Source organism: Pongo abelii, chromosome 4 (assembly GCF_028885655.2).
Source record: "Pongo abelii isolate AG06213 chromosome 4, NHGRI_mPonAbe1-v2.0_pri, whole genome shotgun sequence".
NCBI lineage: Eukaryota > Metazoa > Chordata > Mammalia > Primates > Hominidae > Pongo > Pongo abelii.
In genome coordinates this window covers 64,758,573-64,781,895 of record NC_071989.2, presented here as the reverse complement: position 1 = coordinate 64,781,895, position 23,323 = coordinate 64,758,573, and the positions used below count along the sequence as shown (strand labels likewise).

Below are 23,323 nucleotides of genomic sequence, written 5' to 3'. Positions count from 1 at the left end.
TCACTCTGTCACCCAGGCTGGAATGCAGCAGCGCTATCACAGCTCACTGCTGCCCAGACCTCCCTGGCACAGGTGATTCTCCCACCTCAGCCTCCTGGGTAGCTGGGACTACAGGTGCATACCACCATGCCTGGTTAATTTTTTGTATTTTTCATAGAGACAGGGTTTCACCATGTTGCTCAGGTTGGTCTCGAACTACTGGGCTCAAGTGATCTGCTCACCTCAGCCTCCCAAAATGCTGGGATTATTGGCTCTATAACTGTTAACTTCCTTGTTATTAAACTACTCCACACCATTTAAAAAGAAGAGAGGCTGAGGCACGAGAATTGCTTGAACCCAGGAAGTGGTGGTTGCAGTGAGCCAAGATTGTGCCACTGCACTTCAGCCTGGGTGATGGAGTGAAACTCTGTCTTTAAAATAAAATAAAATAAAATAAAATAAAAAGAATAAAAAGAAGAACTTTCACCAATTCATTTTACAAAGTCCACACACCCCTACACAAAGCCTGACACTACCAAAAAGAAAGAAAATAATATAGAGACATAAAATTTATTTGTAAAACATTATCATATAGAATCCAACAGTATATCAGAATAATATCCTGTGTCTAAGATAAGGTTTATTCCAGTAATGCAAGGATGTTTCATTATTAAGAAATCCAACATAATTCACTACATTAACAAATTAAAGAAAAATTCATAATTACATCAATAGATATCAAAAAGGCACTTAATAGAATTCAGCACCTGTTTCTGATTAAAACTCTAAGTGAAAAGCACTACTTAAAAATAGCAAAGTCTGTTTATTCCCAGACAAGTACTAGCACCATTCTAAAATTATGAAATGCTAAAGCAGTTTTCATCAAAGTCAAGAAAACATAGAAATATTCATAATCAGTTTTTTTTTGGAGATATTGTCAAATGCAGCAAAAAAACCCTAAATAATATAAAAACTAGAAGAGACTTAGAATTATATTATCAGTCAAAAGATAATTTTATTAGAAATGCTAAGAGTCACTCAGCTCACTGCAACCTCCTCCTCCCAGGTTCAAGCAATTCTCATGCCTCAGCCTCCCGAGTAGCTAGGACTACAGGCGCCCACCACCACGCCTGGTTAATTTTTGTATTTTTTTTACTTTTATTTTTTTTTAGATGGAATCTCACTCTGTCACCCAGGCTGGAGTGCAGTGGCGCTATCTCAGCTCACTGCAAACTCGGCCTCCCAGGTTCACGCAATTCTCATGCCTCAGCCTCCTGAGTAGCTGGGACTACAGGCACCCGCCACCACGCCCGGCTAATTTTTTGTATTTTTAGTAGAGACGGGATTTCACTGTGGTCTTGATCTCCTGACCTCGTGATCCGTCCGCCTCGGCCTCCCAAAGTGCTGGGATTACAGGCGTGAGCCACCGCGCCCAGCAATTTTTGTATTTTTTGTAGAGATGGTGTTTTGCCATGTTGGCCAGGCTGGTCTCGAACTTCTGACCTCAAGTTGATCCACCTGCCTCAGCCTCCCAAAGTGCTGGGATTACAGGCGTGAGCCACCGCGCCCAGCCAAAACAGTTATTCTTGATAGTGATGTTGTCCTCATGTTCTGATGTGAATTCTCATATTCTAATGTCCCCAACTTTTCAGGCTTATGACTCCTTTCTGCCATGTACTAGCTGCCATATTTTGCTTCAAAGGTGGCAGAACTTCAGTTTTTCTGTATTCATAAAACATAACAATTATTTCAAAGTAGTTCAAAGCATGGGATCATAGAGGAAAAAAGACTGTAAAATTATCCTTTGATGACAATTAAAATACTCTTTCATAGGTTATACTTACCTATATTCTTTCTTGAACATTGAAATGTAAAACAAAAAGTTTATATTACTAATACAATAATCCTATCATGGAAAAGCAAATGGTTTTAGTTTTTTGTTTTCTTACGTAAATTTCTATCCTAAATAATAGGAATCTCTAAATACATGCTTTTTAAAGTTAATCATATTATATTTTAGTTGTCTTCTACTTTATCACCTATTTTTTAGTACATGTTATGTTTCTACAATTACCATTTGTGTCTCTTAATGATTGTATACAGTTGCACATGGAGGCTCTATTGTATTTGCTTAATCATTGCCCTATGTCTTATGTTAAAGTCATTGCTTGTTTTTGCTATTCTAAAGAATACTCTTCTAAAAATATTTTATATATACTTTCTGTATTCTTTTAAATTACTTTCTTTTTGGTGCAGTGGTGGGATCATGGTTCACTGCGGCCTCAACCTCCTGGTCTCAAGGGATCCTCCCACCTCAGCCTCCTGAGTAGCTGGGACTACAGGTGCACGCTGTCACGCCTGGCTAATTTTTGTATTTTTGTAAATATGGGGTTTTGCCATGTTGCTCAGGCTGGTCTCCAACTCTTAGGCTTAAGCAGTCTGCCCACCTCAGCCTCCCAAAGTGCTGAGATTACAGACCTGAGCCACCATGCCCAGCCCTGTTTGTCTTTTTCATTGTAATTTGTTTCTTCAGTTGCTAGAAGATAACCTTTCATGTTCTATTTCTACATTATGTTTTCTAACTTTTTTGTTATTTAATTTCTTTATTTTCTTTTCTTTCATTTTTTTCTTTTTTTTGAGATGGAGTCTCGCTTTGTCATCTAGGGTGAAGTGCAGTAGCATGATCTCAGCTCATTGCAACCTCTGCCTCCCAGGTTCAAACAATTCTCATGCCTCAGCCTCTAGAGTAGCTGAGACTACAGGCGCGCCACTATGCCCAGCTAATTTTTTTGTATTTTTTGGTAGATATGGGGTTTCACCATGTTGACCAGGCTGATCTCAAACTCCTGACCTCAAGTGATCTACCTGCCTCGGCCTCCCAACGTGCTGGGATTACAGGCATGAGCCATCGTGCCCGGCCTGTTTGACTCAATTTTCTGAAATTTATATTGGCATGTGGTAGAAAGTGTGACTCAAGAAACTTTCCGCAATGTTGTTATCCGAATATGCCAAATATTAAGTAATATTTTCTGGCCCTTACTGATGGATTTGTCTAACCTTAGTTTATCACTTGCTTTTATGAATTATAAAATGTTATGATACTATAATCTGTTTCTCAGGTTATCTGTACTATTTTATCTACATTTCTTTTATTTTTCTATAATGTTTTAATTTTATTATCTTATAATATATTCTAATGTCTAGCGATAGAATACCCATAATCTTTCACCAAATATTTTGAGTTTATTTGGGGAACACAAATTATGAATATGGAATATATGTTCAACATTTAGTTTTATTCTTTTATTTTATCTAGCTTCGTTGGATACCACTACCTGGGAATATCCAGATGTTTGCAGACATTATTTCGGCTCCTTTGGGCAGTGGTCGAGTCTCCTTTTCTCCTTGGTGTCTCTCACTGGAGCAATGATAGTTTATTGGGTGCTTATGTCAAATTTTCTTTTTAATACTGGAAAGTTTATTTTTAGTAAGTATCTATATCATATGGTTTTAACACAGTACTTTCAAATACTATTACCACTGTAATGTTAGTTCTAGCCTTAAATTCTAGCACTTGGGATAAATAAAATAAGAAGTAACATATATAATTTTGGAAAATATATTTTATTCAGTTTGCTTTCTATGGTTGTGATCTCAAATATAGTGTATGCTTATTTCCAAACATTAATCTTTGAAGGAATAATATTCCTCCAAAATGTTTAGTTAAAATAAAATATGTCTATAATCCAACAGATCTTTTAAGTTTGTTTCACTAAAGAATTTGATATGTAGACTCTAGGGAAAACAAATTTCAGCCACTTATTTTCAACATATTAGGATATAAGATTAGGAAGTCAAAGAATAATGGAATTTATGTGATAAATATATTATTAATATTTACATATCACAGAATTATAATTTACCCAAATCAGCAACTTAAATTCTGAAGAGAGTCTTAGAAATCAGTCCAAATACTTCTTATAATTTTTTTAGGTTAGATAGAGGAAGTTCATTTTTTTAATTAATGAATTTTTTTTTTCTTTTTTTGAGACAGGGCCTTGCTGTGTTGCCCTGGCTGGTCTCAAACTCCTGGGCTCAAGTGATCCTCCCACCTCAGCCTCCTGGTTACAAGCTCATGCCACTGTACCGAGCTGGAAGTTTATTGTATAAGATACCAAACCATTTTCTGTATAAAGGTTTTACTAAAGTTTTCACTAAACCTAAAGTTTAATATATGTTTAGCAGCTTTAAATAAAACAATATATTTAAAATCTGGATTTACGTGAAAACCAAATTTTAAAATAAGTCCTAACATAATCACAACAGCTAATTTCCCTAAGAACCTTTGAATGAGGGAGATAAATCTATTTCATTTTAAACATTAAAGAATAAAATTAGCTTTATAATTTTTATTGCCAAGCATTTTTATTTTTTTGGGGGGGTTTTTTTGAGACGGAGTCTTGCTCTGTCACCCAGGCTGGAGTGGTGTGGCGCGATCTCGGATCACTGCAACATCCACCTCCCAGGTTCAAGTGATTGTCCTGCTTCGGCCTTCTGAGTAGCTGGGATTACAGGCACCCGCGATAACACTCAGCTAATTTTTGTATTTTTAGAGATGGGGTTTCACCATGTTGGCCAGGCTGGTCTCGATCTCCTGACCTCAAGTGATCCTCCCACCTCGGCCTCCCAAAGTGCTGGGATTACAGGCATGAGCCACCACGCCTGGCCCCAAGCATCTTTATTGTTTAAAAAACTATGAAATATTTCAAATTACAAAAAAATGCAAAAGCTAATATAAATACCAGTATACTGACTAATGAGTTTTCGTGTCTCATTTTGTCATATTTTTATTAGATCTCCTTTTTTTTTTTTTTTTTTTTTTTTGGTAGAGACAGAGTATCAATATGTTGCCCAGACTAGTTTCTACCTCCTGGCCTCAAGCGATTCTCCCACATCAGCTTGCTAAGAGGCTTGAATTATAGGCACAGGCCAGGCACAGTGGCTCATGCCTGTAATCTCAGCACTTTGGGAGGACGAGGCGGGTGGATCACCTGAACTCAGGAGTTCAAGACCAGCCCAGCCAACATGGTGAAACCCTGTGTCTACTAAAAATACAAAAATTAGCTGGGTGTGGTGGCACATGCCTATAATCCCAGCTACTCGGGAGCCTGAGGCACAAGAATCTCTTGAACCTGGGAGGCAGAGGTTGCAGTGACTGAGATTGCACCACTGCACTCCAGCCTGGGCAACAGAGCAAGACTCTATCTCAAAAAAAAAAAAAAAAAGAATTATAGACAAAAGCCACTATGCTTAGGTAGTTCTGTATTCCTATAAAACTAAAATATTATGGATAGAGTGGAAGCCCCACGTGCACTCCTTCTCAATCTCATTTTCCTTCTCTGAATTTGGTGTTTATCAATCCCATGCATTTTTTGGACTTTTACTACATGAATATTTGAGCAACATATACTATTTGTTTTGCATTTTTTTTGGTTTTCGTTTTGTTTTGTTTTGTTTTGAGACGGAGTCTTGCTGTGTCACCAGGCTGGAGTGCAGTGGTGAGATCTCGGCTCACTGCAGTCTCTGCCTCCCAGGTTCAAGTGATTCTCCTGCCTCAGCCTCCTGAGTAGTGGAGATCATAGGCGGGCACCACCACACCCAGCTAATTTTTGTATTTTTAGTAGAGACAAATTTTCACCATGTTGGCCAGGATGGTCTCGATCTCCTGATGTCATGATCCGCCCACCTCAGCCTCCCAAAGTGCTGGGATTACAGGTGTGAGCCATGGCGCCTGGCCGCTTGTTTTTAATGTACACAAACGCTTTTGCAACTTGCTTTCTGTCTTTCATCATCTCTATTAATACACAAAGTTCATTCTGATTGCTTATAGTATTTAGTAATATGAATATACAACTTTTTTATCTGTTCTTGTTGATAAACATTTAATTTGTTTTCACTTATTGTGCTATTACAAGCAAGGCTTTATTAAACATCCTTATTTCTGTCTCCTCGTATACATGGGGGAGAATTTCTCCAAGCTGTGGACCTTATAGACACATTTCTGGAATTTAAGATATTCACATTTTCAACCTTACTTGAAACTGCAGAATTGTTCTTTATCATGCTTGTACTACTTACACTCCTGCCAACAGTTTATGAAAGTTCCCCTTGTTCCACATCCTCACTCACACTCAGTATTATCAGACTTAAATTTTGCCATCAGGATGTGGTTTTAATTTGCATTTCTCCTCCTAAGAAGTGGCATTAATCATCTTTTCTTAATTATATTGACCATTAAATAGCTTATTCATATCCTTTGCCCATTTTTCTATCGGGTTGTTGGTCCTTTTCTTACCTATAGGAACTCTGTAAAGTTCGGATACTAACCATTTATCCATTATTGTGTTGCAAATATCTTCTAATTAATGGCTTGTCTTCTCTTTTTATATGGTAGCTCTGTGTTATTCAAAAGTTTTTTATTTTAAAATTAGTGTTTTTCTCCATTATGATTCACAACTCTTCCATATACATTTTAGAATCAACTAATCAAGTTCCACAAAATTCCAATCAGAATTTGACTGGAATTGCATTGATTTTATCAGTTGGTACACCGTTCAGTAATTGATATCATAGCGTATTGAGTTAGAATTTGATTGACATTGCATTGGATTTATTGATGTGGAGAGAATTGATATCATTTAGATACTGAATCTTCCTTTTTTTTTTGAGATGGAGTCTTGCTCTGTCACCCAGGCTGGAGTGCCGTGGCTCTATCTCGGCTCACTGCAAGCTCTGCCTACCGGGTTCACGCCATTCTCCTGCCTCAGCCTCCCCAGCAGCTAGGACTACAGGCGCCCGCCACCATGCCTGGCTAATTTTTTTGTATTTTTAGTAGAGACGGAGTTTCACCGTGTTAGCCAGGATGGTCTCGATCTCCTGACCTCGTGATCCGCCCACCTTGGCCTCCTAAAGTGCTGGGATTACAGGCGTGAGCCACTGTGCCCGGCCTAGATACTGAGTCTTCCTATTCATGACTTTGGCATGGCATAGTTCTTTGTTTATTTAGGTCTTTAAAAAAATGTTTTGTAAGTTTTTCTTGATAAAGATCTTGTGTATCTTTTTTTTGGACTTTTTCCTCGGGATCTTAACATTTTTTCTGTAACTATAGTTCTAATATACAAATATGCAGTTTTATTATAAAAAAATCTCAAACACGTACAAAAAAACAGAATAGTATAATTTCTCCTTACCTAGTTTTAACAGTTATCAATGTTCTGTCATTTTTAAATCATCTATAGTAGTGTTTTTCAACCATTTTTTCATTATTGTCCCTTCAAGGAGCCTTTTAGATATATTTTTCTGATCACCCCTCCCATGAAATTTTGATACCACAGATATACTGTAAATCTCTTTATGAACTGTATACATATATATGCTTTATCTGTAGGAAGAGTTTCTTTCATACCCTGAGAATGAATTTTGTCCCTCTTGAGAGTAACATCCATTAAGAAGACATAATCCATGCTATTCCCACTCCCCACCTAGTTCAACTATTAGTATATGTATAGTTCTTCTTTTAGATAGAATTTATTCATTGAAATAAACAAGTCCTAATTATACATACATACATCTATACAACCCACACCTCCTTCAAGAAATAGAACATTTCCATCTTCCCAGAAAGTAATGATACATTTTTGATTATACATTCAAATTATTTGTTGCTATTATAAAAGAACCTAATTACATTTTGAATGTTTTTTTGAGACAGAGTTTCACTCTTTCACCCAGGCTTTGGGGTACAGTGGTGTGATCACAACTCACTGCAGCCTTGACCTCTCCAGGCTCAGGTGATCCTCTCACCTCAGCCTCCTGAGTAGCTGAGACTACAGGAAATACCACCATCATGCCTGGCTAATTTTTGTATTTTTTGTAGAGACAGGTTTCGTCATGTTGCCCAGGCTGGTCTTGAACTCCTGAGTTCAAGCAATCTGCCCGCCTTGGCCTCCCAAAGTGCTGGGATTACAGGCATGAGCCACCGTGCCCTGCCCCTTGAATGTGTATCTTGAATCTAGCAAACTTGCTGAACTCTTACTGATTCTAAGAATTTTGTAGCTGGGCGTGGTGGCTCATGCCTGTAATCCCAGCACTTTGGGAGGCTAAGGCGGGCAGATCACAAGGTCAGGAGATCGAGACCATCTTGGCGAACACGGTGAAACCCTGTCTCTACTAAAAGTACACAAAAATTAGCTGGGCGTGGTGGCGGGTGCCTGTAGTCCCAGCTACTCGGGAGGCTGAGGCAGGAGAATGGCATGCACCTGGGGGGCAGAGCTTGCAGTGAGCGGACATTGCGCCACTGCACTCCAGCCTGGGCAACAGAGCGAGACTCTGTCTCAAAAAAAATAAATAAATAATAAAAATTTTGTAGATGCACTTTGTGTTTCCTATTTAAATAATCATATCATCTGTGAATTAAAAAAGCTTCCTGTTTGGGCTTAGTGGCTCACGCCTGTAATCTCAGCACTTTGGGAGGCCAAGGCAGGTGGATCACCTGAGGTCAGGAGTTTGAGATCAGCCTGGCCAACATAGTGAAACCCCGTCTCTACTAAAAGTACAAAAATTAGCCAGGCGTGGTGGTGGGCACCTGTAATCCCTGCTACTCAGGAGGCTGAGGCAGGAGAATTGCTTGAACCCAGGGGGTGGAGGTTGCAGTGAGCCAAGATCGTGCCACTGCACTCAAGCCTGGGCAACAAGAGCGAGACTCCATCTCAAATCAAAATAAAATTAAAAAAAAAAAAAACCTTTCCAGTTTTTTTTAATAGTTCATATATGTATACATACATTTATATTTATATACATATGTAATTATATATACATACACAGACACGTATAAATGTGTGTGTATCTATATGTATATATTGATAGTTTTTTTTTCAGTGTGAAGTTGCATTGAAGCAGTACTTGTAGATACATTGTTCTTAAGGAAATCTTTCTGATGTTTCACAAATATTATGTTTGTTGTGGGATATCAGTTGTACCCTTTAATAATTTAAAGACATTCCTGCCTATTGTCTTCTTAAGCATTTTTATTAAAGTGGTTGAATTTTATCAGTATTTATTCTGCATCTCGAGATAATCAAAAGATATGAAGGGACAATGAAGAGATTATCTTAAATTTCCTCCTTTATCAATATGATGAATTAAATGAATACTTTTTGTAAAATTTAAACCATCATTGTATTGTGGGGTAAACTTAAGTTCATTAGTCATGACATATTTTTCAAATGCCTTACTGGTTTGAGTTTGCTTTTTTGGAGGGGTAGGAGCTAACATTTGTTTAGATCTTTTGTGTCTTTTCCTAACAAATATTGGCCTATGGTTTTTCTTTTTCATGCTGTCCATGAACCGTGGTGTATTAGTTTCTCAAGGGTGCAGTAACAAATTACCATAAATATGCTTACAACAACACAGATTTCTTCTTTCATAACTATGGAGACTAGAGATGTGAAATCAAAGGGTGAACAGGGCCCTGGTCCCTCCTAAGGCTCTAAGGAAGAATCCTCCCTTGTCTCTTCCTAACCTTTGTTGGTTGCTGGTGGTCCTTGGCATTCGTTGGCAAGTAGGTACATCACTCCAGTTTCTCCTCCATCTTCACATGGCCCTCTTCCCTCTGTGTGTCCGTGTCCCAGTTTCCCTCTTCCTATAAATTGGGCTGGGCGCAGTGGCTCATGCCTGTAATCCCAGCACTGTGGGAGGCCAAGGCAGGCAGATTACCTGAGGTCAGGAGTTTGAGACCAGCCTGGCCAACATGGTGAAACCCTGTCTCTACTAAAAATACAAAAATTATCTGGGCATGGTGGCAGGTGCCTGTAATCCCAGCTACTCGGGAGACTGAGGCTGGAGAATTTCTTGAACCTGGGAGGTGGAGGTTGCAGTCATGCGACTGCACCCCAGCCTGGGTGACAGCAAGATTCTGTCTCAAAAAAATAAAAATAAAATAAAATAAAAAACATCAGTCATTGGCTTTAGGGCCCACCCTAATCTATTATGACCTCATCTTAACTTGATTGTATCTACAAAGACTCTATTTTTAAATAAGGTCACATTCTGAGGTTTCTAGTGGACATAAATTTGGGCTAAGGGGAATGCTGTTTAACCCAGTACACTTTGTGTCAAGATTTTACTAGCCTTATTGTAAGTCTTTGGCATCAAGAAATTACACAAAGATTCATAAATTCCAATCTTAAATCGTAAACAACCCTTGGAGATATTATAAAAACCCAGAGTACTACACTGTTTCTTTTATTCTATCTTGAGACACATACAGTGAAGATGAATAATTTAACTATTTAACTTACTTTTATGACGTTAAAACCTAACCCAGCACCTTTTACTATCTTATTCAAGTTTCACAACAAATACTTTTATTAATGCTTACTCAGGTTATAGAAGGTTAATATCAAACAGAATAAAGGAAACCCCCTGAGGCAAGTAAACACATTCTCTGCCTGTTCTCTCTTTCACTGTAGAATGATGAATGCTCAGCCATCTGCATGTGCTTTGTTCTTTGTTACTTCCTTTAGTCTAACTCCGTGGTTCTTATGTACATAACAATTCGTATATGGCCTTAGATCTATAAAAGTATGTATTGTACTTTGTAAAACCAAAAACTTTGATTTTCCAGGTAAGATCAGCTGTGTATGAGTGTTGGTTTCCCCTTTTTGCACACTTTAGAACTGTACTCTGTGTCAGATATAACTTTAGTGTGAGGATAAGAGAAAACTTACATACATATCTTTATTCCGGGGCTTTAAACTATCATTAATTCAGTGTTGTGGATAGATTTTTTTGAAATCTTCAATTTACATGTAAAGATTTTCCACAGTGGAACTGTGAAGCCATTAACATTATCATGCCTATATGTGAAGAAAACTGTAGAAGGTGAAGCTATGTTAACAGTGAAGTAGTCTTGGTTCAGTGTACTAGATTACTACACAGATATTAAAAGATTTTTATAGGCCGGGCGCGGTGGCTCACGCCTGTAATCCCAGCACTTTGGGAGGCCGAGGTGGGTGGATCACGAAGTCAGGAGATCGAGACCATCCTGGCTAACACGGTGAAACCTGTTTCTACTAAAAAAATACAAAAAATTAGCTAGGAGTGGTGGTGGGCGCCCGTAGTCCCAGCTACTCGTGAGGCTGAGGCAGGAGAATGGCGTGAATCTGGGAGGTGGAGCTTGCAGTGAGCCGAGATCGTGCCACTGCACTCTAGCCTGGGCAACAGAGTGAGACTCCGTCTCAAAGAAAGAAAGAAAAAAAGATTTTTATAAATAAAAGACCTTAAAGGGTAATAGATTTAGTATCTTTCATTCAGTGTTAAACTATATTTTTTCCTTTATTTTTAGATTTTATTCATCACATTAATGACACAGACACTATACTGAGTACCAATAATAGCAACCCTGGTAAGTAGTTTGGGATGTTGTTTGTTTCTTTACTCTCCACCTTGCTCCGAAAAGGATTTAAGGTAGAACATGTGACCTTATTTTAGGTAAATGATTAGTAGAAAATTATTATGTTTACTGAGCTGCTAGTAAATTGTTGGTAGTGTGTTTAAAAAAAAAAGAACCTCCAAAAAGGCTGTGTTAATGTAACCAAGCAATAGGTTGTATTAATGTGAGCTAAGCAACATTTAGTTCATATTATACAATTCACAATTTTATCTACAGTATCCATATTTGCCTGTGAATAATCAGTATTTTCAAGAACCTATATCACTATTAATTATATCAAATGTCTAGAAGCATAGTTCTCAGTTTAACTTAAGTTTTAGAGATCTATTGTTTTAGTTATTAATATATAGGCTATACAAATTTGTAACCTGTAAAAGAATTCATTTTCTAGTAATAAACAGAGGTTAGTAACTAAATATGGAAAAATAAATTGAAGCTTTGGCTCCAAAAGAAATTAATTTCTTAGAAATTTTTCTTTATTTTTAAAAAATAAACCCTTGTGGCCAATGGGTTTAATCCAGTATGGCCGTTACAGGGAAAGTGAATATAAACATTAATATAACTTTGGTAACAGTTATGCTGTTAAACTTGAACATCACCTAAAGCTTTATGTATTTAGATTTCAGGGATACTAAATTGATGTCATGTTGATGGAGATGCACATTGATCACTAGGAGGATGATTCATTAAAAACATTTATTACGCCTACTATGTGTCAGGAACTGTTCTAGGCTCTGGGGATATAATAATGAACAGACAAAAGTCCCTCCTCTCATGAAATTTACATTCCAGTGTTTGCTACTCAGTGTCTTACTTTTCCCCCTAATTAAACCTGTCTTTTGTTAATGCTAGAAAATGAGTGAGTAAAGTACTAGCTTTTATTCCTGTGGACACATACACATATACCTTTGAATTATTATACTAAAATCTCTTGTGCCCTATCCCTTACTTCAGAATTTTCAAAGGACCAAATAACATCCTTGTATTTAAAGAGAAAATTATTTTACTATACCTATTCTCATATTAATTGATGAAACTAGTTTACTAACATCTAAAGTTAATAGTACTTCTCCAGTAGGGAGTCAGTTCATCATTGAGGTAATAAATATTAATATCACAGTCACATTGATGATTTAGAGAACCCCATCAGCAAAGTCAGTTTACTTTATATAGTGATGTCTTATATCCAGCACTTCTTGATTTCTCTGCTAATGTTTATTTTGAACAGTGTAGTAAACAATGAGAGTATGAAACAATACATTTCAGTTAATGTAAAAAATTTTAGCTGCTGAGCATGGTGGCTCATGCTTTTAATTCTAACACTTTGGGAGGCCGAGGCAGGAGGATTGCTTGAGCCCAGGAGTTTGAGATCAGCCTGGGCAACATAGCAAGACCCTGTCTCTACAAAAAAAATTTTTAATTAGCTGGCCATAATGGCATGCACCTGTAGTCCGAGCTACTTGGGAGGCTGAGGCAAGAGGATCACTTGAGCCTGAGGGGTTGAGGCTACGGTGAGCCATAGTGACGCCACTGCCCTCCAGCCTGAGTGAGTGAGACCCTGTCTCAAAAAAAAAATTACAGCTAACATTTATTGAATGTTAACATTTATTGAATGCCTGTGTGCAGGCATTGCATTAAATGTTTTATAGCAATCTTAAATGGTAGATACTGTCAACTCCATTTTCCAGGTGAAGAGACCAGGGAACATAGAAGTTAATTTCATCCAAGGACACCTAAATATTAAGTGGCAGAGTTGGGATTCATTATTCAGTCAGTTAACTTCCATCCACAGCCTGTGCTCTTTTTTTTTTTTTTGAGACAAGGTCTCTCTCTCTGTTGCCTAGGCTGGCCTATAGTGGCATGATCATAGCTCACTGCAACCTGGTACTCCTGGGTTTCAGCAATCCTCCCACCTCCACCTCCCGAGTAGCTGGAACTACATCCCATCCAGCAAAATTTTGTTATTCTTGTAGAGACAGGGTTGCCATGTTTTCTAGGGTAGTCTCAAACTCCTGGCCTCAAGTGATCCTCCTGCCTCAGCCTCCCAAAGTGCTGGGATTAAAGGAATGAGCCACTGTGCCCAGCTGTCATAGCCTGTGCTTTTAACCACTATAATTAGCACAAGAAAATTTCTGTCCAGAGTGTAGAAGAAAAAAAGCACACTAAAATGTTGACTAAGAAGGAGAAAGAAAATTAAATGTTTGGCTTTGTGGCATGCCAAATAATGGATAGAGAATAAAATTAAAAATAGAACTAACAATGAATATTCTTTCTCTTTGACAAATGATGAGCATAAGGGTTACTTAATATGAGTATTTTCTACCTGCATTAAGAGTTCTTTATGAAAAGCTGATTATTAGCAAAAGCTCTATTGTGACATTAGAAACACAATGAGAATGGCTGGTATTCTGTCTGATAACAGAAGAAATTGCCACTTGTAGATCAGTATTTAAGAAACATACGTTTAGGGCCAGTGCGGTGGCTCAGGCTTATAATCCCAGCACTTTGGGAGGCCAAGGCGGGCAGATCACGAGGTCAAGAGTTCGAGACCAGCTTGGCCAGCATGGTGAAACCCCGTCTCTACTAAAAATACAAAAATTAGCCGGGCGTGGTGGTGTGTGCCTGTAATCCTAGCTACTCAGGAAGCTGAGGTAGGAGAATCACTTGACCCCGGGAGGCAGAGGTTGCAGTGAGCCGAGATCGTACCACTGCACTCCAGCCTGGGCGACAGAGCGAGACTCCATCTCAAAAAAAAAAAAAAAAAAGAAACATACATTTTACTGATTTCCCAGTCATCTGGATACCATCTGGACTCTTAGGCTTCTATCAAATGTGATCAACTTCCAGAATTATTTTGGATTATTGGGATTCAAGACTCTTGCATTTTTATCAGTGATTATGATATCATGGCAACTGTTTCAACTGTTTGCTTTTTATTCCAAACCCATAGATTTTGTTTGTTGTTAAAAGAAATCTGCTCTTTGGCCTTTTTATGGATTATTAGTGTAATAAACAGTCACTCTATATGATATTTTTTATATTATTGTGTAAATAAGACCAAATACCATCCAGCCCAGTATTTTCTCTCTGGCAGTGGAACCAAGGGATATTTGGTGGGATATTTTTATAGTTTCCAGTAGAGTTTAAAGATAATATCTCAGGGCTGGGCACAGTAGCTCATGCCTGTAATGCCAGCACTTTGAGAAGCCAAGGTGGGTAGATCACCTCAGGTCAGGAGTTTGAGACCAGCCTGACCAACATGGCAAAATGCCCTCTCTACTAAAAATACAAAAATTAGCTGGGCATGGTGATGTGCGCCTGTAGTTCCAGCTACTTGGGAGGCTGAGACAAGAGAATCACTTGAATCCAGGAGGCGGAGGTTGCAGTGAGCTGAGATCACGCCACTGTACTCCAGCCTGGGCGACAGAGCGAGACTCTGTCTCAAAAAATAAATAAATAAAAACAATGATAATATCTCAGAAATTTTAAAGATTCCCTCACCCTTATTTATTTTTTGGTGAAGGAGTCCTAATATTCCTAAAATTAACCCTCTATTTTTTCCGGAAAAGAGAAATTTAGGCTCCTAGGAAGAGTTAAGGTTGGTAGAGCAAGTGTCTGTCTCTAGAGGCAGTCATTTTCTGGTTTTGTTTTGTTTTGTTTTGTTGTTTTTTGTCATCTTCTCTAATCTGGTGCTTTCCTATTGCAGTGATTTGTCCAAGTGCCGGGAGTGGAGGCCATCCTGACAACAGCTCTATGATTTTCTATGCCAATGACACAGGAGCCCAACAGTTTGAAAAGTGGTGGGATAAGTCCAGGACAGTGCCCTTTTATCTTGTAGGGCTCCTCCTTCCACTGCTCAATTTCAAGTCTCCTTCATTTTTTTCAAAATTTAATATCCTAGGTAAGTAGTAGCACTGAATTATGGCGACTTTGTGTAATAGAATACGTGGTGGAGTCTAGGGAAATATGGTCTGAGTGGGGAGTTACCTTCCAAGCCTGTTCATCTGTGTTCAATTTGTTCATTCGTTTTTGTTTTGTTTTTTTTTTTTGAGACGGAGTTTCACTCTTGTTGCCCCGGGTGGAGTGCAATGGCCCAATCTCGGCTCACTGCAACCTCTGCCTCCGGGATTCAAGCAATTCTTGGCCTCAGTCTCCCAAGTAGCTGGGATTACAGGTATGCACCACCACACCTGGCTAATTTTGTATTTTTAGTAGAGGTGGGGTTTCACCATGTTGTCCAGGCTGGTCTCAAACCCCTGACCTTAGGTGATCGACCTGCCTTGGCCTCCCAAAGTGCTGGGATTACAATTGTGAGCCAGCACGCCCAGCAATTTGTTCATTCTTAGGATAACCTGATTTTTTCTATTTTTTTTATGGAGTTTGGCACGGAGAAAAGTGTAGATGACCATTTTTGGTTTTGTTGTGTTTTTTTTTTTTTTTTTGAGACATGAATTATTTGGTTTCTCATTCTAAACTTACTGAACAATTCTTCCTCATTTTCTCTGAGGATACAACTAGACGAAATAGACGAAAATTTCAGGAGGAGAGATCCAAATTGGATATTATAGGAATTCTCAATTCTAACGGTTGGAAACAGAACTTACTAAGGAAAGTTATAGAATGTTTTTTCCTACAGTCTCTAAGAGTATTATGCAGAATTGTCACCTGACTTTGAACCTGGGAAATCATTCTCTATCTCAGGCTTCTTAGGTTTATTCTGCTTTTGCTCTCTTCCTCAGTGCTTTTTTTTCTTAGAACGCTATTGCCTTCTTCAAGGAACAGACCTCTTTCTGTGAGCCCTGCTATTCAGAAACCACTAAACGAATGTTTACTCCACTTAAGATGTCAAAAGGGGCCAGGTGTGGTGGCTGACGCCTGTATTCCCAGCACTTTGGGAGGCTGAGGCAGGTGGATCACGAGGTCAGGAGTTCAAGACCAGCTTGGCCAAGATGGTGAAACCCTGTCTCTACTAAAAATACAAAAATTAGCTGGGCGTGGTGGCTGGTGCATGTAATCCCAGCTACTTGGGAGGCTGAGGCAGAGAATTGCTTGAACCTGGGAGGTGGAGGTTGCAGTGAGCCGAGATTATGCCACTGCACTCCAGCCTGGGTGACAGAACGAGACTCTGTCTTAAAAAAAAAAAAAAAAAAAAAAAAAAAAAAAAAAAAGATGGCAAAAGGAACCCCCCAGTGAAAGTTCAGATCTGGCTAACCAAAGACAAGGATATCATTCCTAAGGAATTGATAACTCCGCATAAACCATACGATTTCACTTCCTCCCTGTGGATGTGATTTCTGGCAGGCAGTCTAGAGCATAAAATAGATAGGCCGGGTGCAGTGGCTCACGCCTGTAATCCCAGCACTTTGGGAAGCTGAGGCAGGCGGATCACCTGAGGTCAGGAGTTCGAGACCAAACTGACCAACATGGAGAAACCCTGTCTCTACTAAAAATACAAAATTAGCCAGGCATGGTGGCGCATGCCTGTAATCCCAGCTACTCGGGAGGCTGAGGCAGGAGAATTGCTTAAACCCAGGAGGCGGAGGTTGCAGTGAGCCGAGATCATGCCATTGCACTCCAGCATGGGCAACAAGAGCGAAAACTCTGTCTCAACAAATAAATAAATAAATAACCCATCATATCAAGGAACAAGGCAGTGGCTTCTAGGTTTCCAGAAGACCAAAGGAAAAGTTGAAATTATTTCTCTTTGCCTGTCTGCCTCAGGAACAGGATTCACTGTAAGCTGTCCTAGACACACAGAAGATGAAGAGTTGTGGTTATATAAGCTCTGGCGTCCTGTTTTCATCCTTTCTGAATCAGCTAATCTCCAAACCCACAGTACTGCTTATATCGCTCATTCATGGTTTCCTGATTTGCTTGCCAACTTTTCTGTGAAACAGATCTTTTAAAAGAATATAAACTTATAGAAGGATTTGCTCAATTGGGCACAACAATCACCAGACTTCCAACCAGGTTGATTGTTCATTCTTCAGTTCCTTAAGGATATTCTGCTTTTGTTCTTTTCCTTGGTACTTTCCCTTTCTCTTAAAACCATAGATTCATTAGAGGAATTAGCATCTAAGGCCTTCCTGAATTTTCTGACTCTACTCCATAATGACTAGACTTAATTTCTTAAAAGGAATAATCTTCTACTTTCTACACTACTAAAAAATTCCAAATGCCCATTTTACCCTGTATATAATACCTGAGAATAGAGTCTGGAATCTCTGTCTAGCAAGTAGTGCTACCCAGTCAAAATCTCATCTAGATACTAGATCAGGATTGTTCATGTATTTGGCTTCTCACCTTTCTCAAATATGCTTTTGATCCACATTCACTGCTTTTCTTTCTTTACCTTCTTACCATCTCACATTAAATACTGTGACAGACTGACTCTAACACTTCCAATTCAAAGAATAAAAGTAAGTTTCATGTTGTTTTTTCAATCCTATGTAATCCTACAATTTTATAATGGACTCTCTGCTTGTATCTTCTGCTTAAACTCAACTCATAAGTAAATGAAGCAGTTTGCATTCAGCAATGTATGAGCTACCTTCATCTGATTCTTCTTTTCTTATTCTTTTTTTTTTTTCCTTTGAGATGGAGTCTCGCTCTGTTGCCCAGGCTGGAGTGCAGTGGTGCAATCTTGGCTCACTGCAAACTCTGCTTCTTGAATTCAAGTGATTCTCCTGTCTCAGCCTCCCAAGTAGCTGTGATTATAGGCGTGTGCCGCCACACCTGGCTAACTTTTGTATTTTTAGTAGAGATGAAGTTTCACCATGTTGGCCAGTTTGGTCTTGAACTCCTGACCTCAGGTGGTCTGCCCACCTCAGCCTCCCAAAGTGCTGGGATTACAGGTGTGAGCCACCACGCCCAGCTCATCTGGTTCTTCTTAGGCCTACTACATAGAGTGTTTTTGTTTTTTTTTCTGGTAACTCCCTCTGCTTGTTTCTAGTCTTTAGATCCCAGCTGGGTGTTAGTGGAGATAATCAATGCAGGTAACAGTTTCCCACACTTTGCTGAGACTATGGAAACAATGCTTGATTTTAAAATAATCTGTAAAACACACAAAGATAATAAATGGTTTCTGAATTTTTTCCTCACAGGCACAGTATCTGTCCTTTATTTGATTTTCCTTGTCACCTTTAAGGCTGTTCGCTTGGGATTTCATTTGGAATTTCATTGGTTTATACCAACAGAATTTTTTGTACCAGGTGAGCTGTTTTGGCAAAATAATAAATTATAATAATGTGATCTTAAGTTAACCATTGTCATATGCTATTCTAAAACAAGTAATGATTTTTTTTATGCTGAGCATTTTTATAAATGCTATTAAGTTAAAAACAGGACTACAATTGAGATTATTTTGGGTTTCCTGCAGTTAGTGGTAACCAGGGCCCTTTGTCATTTCTACTTGTTAGTTGAAATTCATTTAAGTTATAGTGCACTAATACTTGCATTTTCTGTGTTTTTCATCTAGCCTTTCTGATGGGTATATAATGTGCTATTACATTGTGGTTTTGTGGTTTTTAATTAAAAATTTTTATTGACATATAATAGTTGTACATATTTGAGGGGACATTGATATTTTAATACCTCTATGCAATGTGTAGTGTTCAAATCAGGGTAATTGGGATATCCATCACCTCAAACATTTATCTTTTTGTTGGGAAGATACAATGTGGTTTTAATTTGCATTTCTGTAATGATCAGCGGAGTTAGCAACTTTTCATATGTTTGTTGGCCATTTGGATTTCATCTTTTCTGAAGTGCTTCTTCTGTTTTTCTATTTAACTGTCTGTTTTTTTCAAACTGATTTATAGGAGTTCTTTACACATTCCAAATATGAATCCTTTCTCAGATACATATAATGCAATTATCTTCTTCCTGCTTACATCCTTTCTTGATATGCCTTTTCAAAGGAATAAAGTAAGCAGTTTGAAAATGATGAGAAGTTTGGAGCTTCTTTAAAACCATTTTGTGAAGGAGTCTATTATTTAATGTATTATGTAATAATCATGGTGTAAATGTCTATGTTCTTTAAAAAAGTGTATTTTCCACACAAAAACTTGTACATGCATGTTTATAGCAGCATTATTCATAATAGCCAAAAATAGAAACAGCCCAATGTCTATCACTAACAAATGGATAAATAAAATGTGGTATATCTTTCTTTTTTCTTTTGAGACAGAGTCTCACTCTGTCACCCAGGCTCGAGTGCAGTGGTGCAGTCTCAACTCCCTGCAACTTCCCCCTCCCAGGTTCAAGTGATTTTCCTGCCTCAGCCTCCTGAGTAGCTGGGATTACAGGCACGCACCACCATGCCTGGCTAATTTTGTATTTTTAGTAGAGACAGGGTTTCACCATGTTGGCCGGGCTGGTCTTAAACTCCTGACCTCAGGTGATCCGCCTGCCTCAGCCTCCCAAAGTGCTGGAATTATAGGCGTGAGCCACCACACCCGGCCAAAATGTGGTATATCTGTACAATGGGATATTATTTGGCAATAGAAAAGGAATGAAGTGCTGTGGTTATGGTTGTATGACTCTGTGAATATACTATTCAATTAAAAACTAGTTGTACACTTTAAGTAGGTGAAACATGAATTTTATTTCAATAGTGCTGTTAAAAAGAATCTCAGGTTTTCAAGAAATTTTCTCAAAAAGATAGCTTTTGTTAGTTAATGGGAAAAAGCTGACTATTTACCCACTGTAATATGACAAGTTAGAAACCTAACAGTGATCTTACTTGCCTTAATTAGAAAAGATAGAAAAGGATTAGCTAACAAATTGCTTTACAGGGTATCTTAACTAAGTAATAGAATTGATTACTCTGAGAGACAGGAAATTCAGCTAAATTGAAAAGAACGTGTTGAAAACTAATAGATCTTATTTTATTTAGATTTATTTATTTTATTTTAGAGCTAGTGCTTGATTCTTAATTGTTTTCTTTTCCTAAAATAATATAGCAGAGTCAGTGGACTTTTTATACATTTCTACTTTTTACACTAAGGAATCCCCTGAGATGGGTTTAGCTAGACCAGCAGTATTTTCAAGTAAATCATGGTTTTATTCTACATAAAATCATTTTTTTCCTTCTATTAGCAGTCAAAACAGAAATTGGCAGTGCTTTTGCAATGTTATTTTATTCTCACTTTAAAGTAGCTTTGTGTTTATTGCAGAACATTTAGAGATTATAGGTAAGTGGTTAATTTAAAATAAATTGCATAACCTGACATAACCACTATTTATATTTTTGTGGATACCCCCTCACCAGTCTTTTTTCTTTGCGTACACACATCTATATACACACATATATTTTAAAAATAAAAGTAGGCCGGGCACAATGGCTCATGCCTGTAATCCCAGCACTTTGGGAGGCTGTGGTGGGAGGATTACTTGAGCCCAGGAGTTCAAGACCAGCCTGGACAACATGGTGAGACCCTGTTTCTACAAAAAAATAATTCTTTTAAACTTAGCTGGGTGTGGTGGCATGCACCTATAATCCTAGCTACCAGGGAAGCTGAGATAGGAATATCACTTGAGCCCAGAAAGTTGGGGCTGTAGTCAGCTGTGTTTGTGCCACTGCATTCCAGCCTGGGTGACAGAGTGAGACCCTATCTCAAAAAAAATAAAACAATAAAAAGTAAAATCACAGTATGTATGCTATTTCAATCATAGGGAAAAAAAGAAACTGCCTCTACAACATAATTTGTGATACCATATACAACTGAACAACTATATCTCAATTTAATGAATCCCCTGTAGGTGGACATTTATTTCTAATATTTTTAAATAATGTTTTTTAGATTTGTCAGTGAAGAATATTAAATGACCAGTTCGCCCTTTCATAATTCCTTTTCTAGAGGTACTTTTCTGGCAAATTCAGGTATTAAAAAAACGAAGGACTTTAAAGTCAGACAGACCCTAAATTTGAATCCTGCCCTTCTCCATACCAACTGTACGACCTCAAATAGGAATAATTGATATAAAGCGCCTGCACAGAATATACTTTTTTTTTTGAGATGGAGTCTCGCTCTTTCACCCAGGCTGCAGTGCAATGGCGCGATCTCGGCTTACTACAACCTCTGCCTTCTAGGTTCAAGCGATTCCCCTACCTCAGCCTCCCAAGTAGCTGGGATTACAGGCTTCCGCCACCACGCTAATTTTTGTATTTTTAGTAGAGACAAGGTTTCGCCATGTTGGCCAGGCTGGTCTCAAACTCCTTACCTCAGGTGATCCACCCACCTTGGCCTCCCAAAATGTTAGGATTACAGGTGTGAGCCACCACACTCAGCAGAGCATACTTTTTTTCTCCCTTTTGAGTGCTTTGTCCAAGTATAATGCTGGCCTTGAGGAACTTTGTAAAGACATTTTAATATTGTTATTCCCTGGATAAAACAGTGACAACTGATTTTTAGTAGTCAACTTTTGGCTACCAATACTCATTTTCTAATTGTCAGTTTTAATGTTCTTGTTTTTGTTTTTCTCCTAGAGATAAGATTTCAGTTTCCACAGCTGACTGGAGTGCTTACCCTTGCTTTTTTTATTCATAATTGTATCATCACACTCTTGAAGAACAATAAGAAACAAGAAAACAATGTGAGTAATTATCTTTGGAATTGACTTTTGTATCTCCTGAGGATAAATTTTTTAAGTCAGTATTTGAGGCACTTTATATTTGGAGTACAATTAGGCAATTTTGTTACCAGATCTTAATTTTTAAACTTAAACCATAGAGCAGTCGTCAGCAAATTTTTCTGTAAAAGTTCAGATGATAAATATTTCAGGCCTTGTAGGCCTTATGGTTTTTGTTGCAGCTACCCAACTCTGCTGTTATGTTATGAAAGCAGCCATAGATAATACATAAACAAATGGGTGATGGCATTGTTTCAATGAAACTGTTTACAAAAACAGACATCAGACAAGATTTGGCCCATGAGTCATAGTTTGCCGGTGCCTGCCATAGAGCAACCAACCACTGAAAAAATAGAGGTGTGGCTAATAAGCCATTAATGGTGGTAAAATCTTTTAAAGATACCTGGGCATGGTGGCTCAGGCCTGTAATACCAGCACTTTGGGAGTCCGAGGCAGGAAGATCACTTGAGCCCAGGAATTCGAGACCAGCCTGGGCAACATGGTTAGACCCTGTCTCTACAAAAAAAATTAGCCTGGTTTGGTAGCACATGCCTATAGTCCCAGCTACTTGGGAGGCTGAGGCAGCAGGATTGCTTAAGCCCAGGAAGCCAAGGCTGTGGTGAACTGTGTTCATGCCACTGCACTCTAGCCTGGTCAACAGAGCAAAACCCCATCTTAAAAAATAAATGCAGCTGGGCACGGTGGCTCACGCCTGTAATCCCAGCACTTCAGGAGGCCAAGGCGGGTGGATCACGAGGTCAAGAGTTCAAGACCAGCCTGGCCAAGATGGTGAAACCCCCTCTCTACTAAAAATACAAAAATTAGTCGGGCATGGTGTTGGGCGCCTGTAATCCCAGCAACTCAGGAAGCTGAGGCAGAGAATTGCTTGAACCGGGAGGCGGAGGTTGCAGTGAGCCAAGATCACCACTGCACTTCAGCCTGGGCAACAGATCCAGACTCCATCTCACAAAAACAAACAAACAAAAAACGCAACTGATCCAAAAGAAGCCATGGAAAAGGGACCAAAGAATAGATGTGACAAATAGAAAACAAATAGCAACATAGTAGATTTAAACCCATTGTATTGATAATTATATTAAAAGACACTGCAGTTAAAAGATTAAAAGAGGCCGGGTGCGGTGGCTCACACCTATAATCCCACCACTTTGAGAGGCTGAGGCAGGTGGATAACTTGAGGCC

At 38.6% G+C, this 23,323-nt stretch overlaps 1 protein-coding gene across 13 annotated transcripts in view; it reads left to right on the top strand.

Moving 5' to 3' along the window:
• The window catches only part of SLC38A9 (solute carrier family 38 member 9), an 89,195-nt gene that overhangs the window by 47,425 nt on the left and 18,447 nt on the right, over positions 1–23,323 (top strand). For 10 of the 13 annotated variants that reach the window (XR_008525269.2, XR_008525268.2, XM_024247490.3 and 7 more), the window contains 5 exons: positions 3,296–3,466; positions 11,384–11,443; positions 15,198–15,392; positions 18,595–18,702; positions 21,981–22,087. Coding sequence is in view for 11 of the 13 variants with exons in the window: in XM_024247490.3 (XP_024103258.1) it covers positions 3,296–3,466; positions 11,384–11,443; positions 15,198–15,392; positions 18,595–18,702; positions 21,981–22,087 (641 nt within the window). In the remaining 2 variants the exon portion in view is untranslated. The remainder of the gene's footprint in view (positions 1–3,295; positions 3,467–11,383; positions 11,444–15,197; positions 15,393–18,594; positions 18,703–21,980; positions 22,088–23,323) is intronic. The other 3 variants (XM_063724108.1, XM_024247495.3, XM_063724107.1) reach the window with 1 other exon arrangement.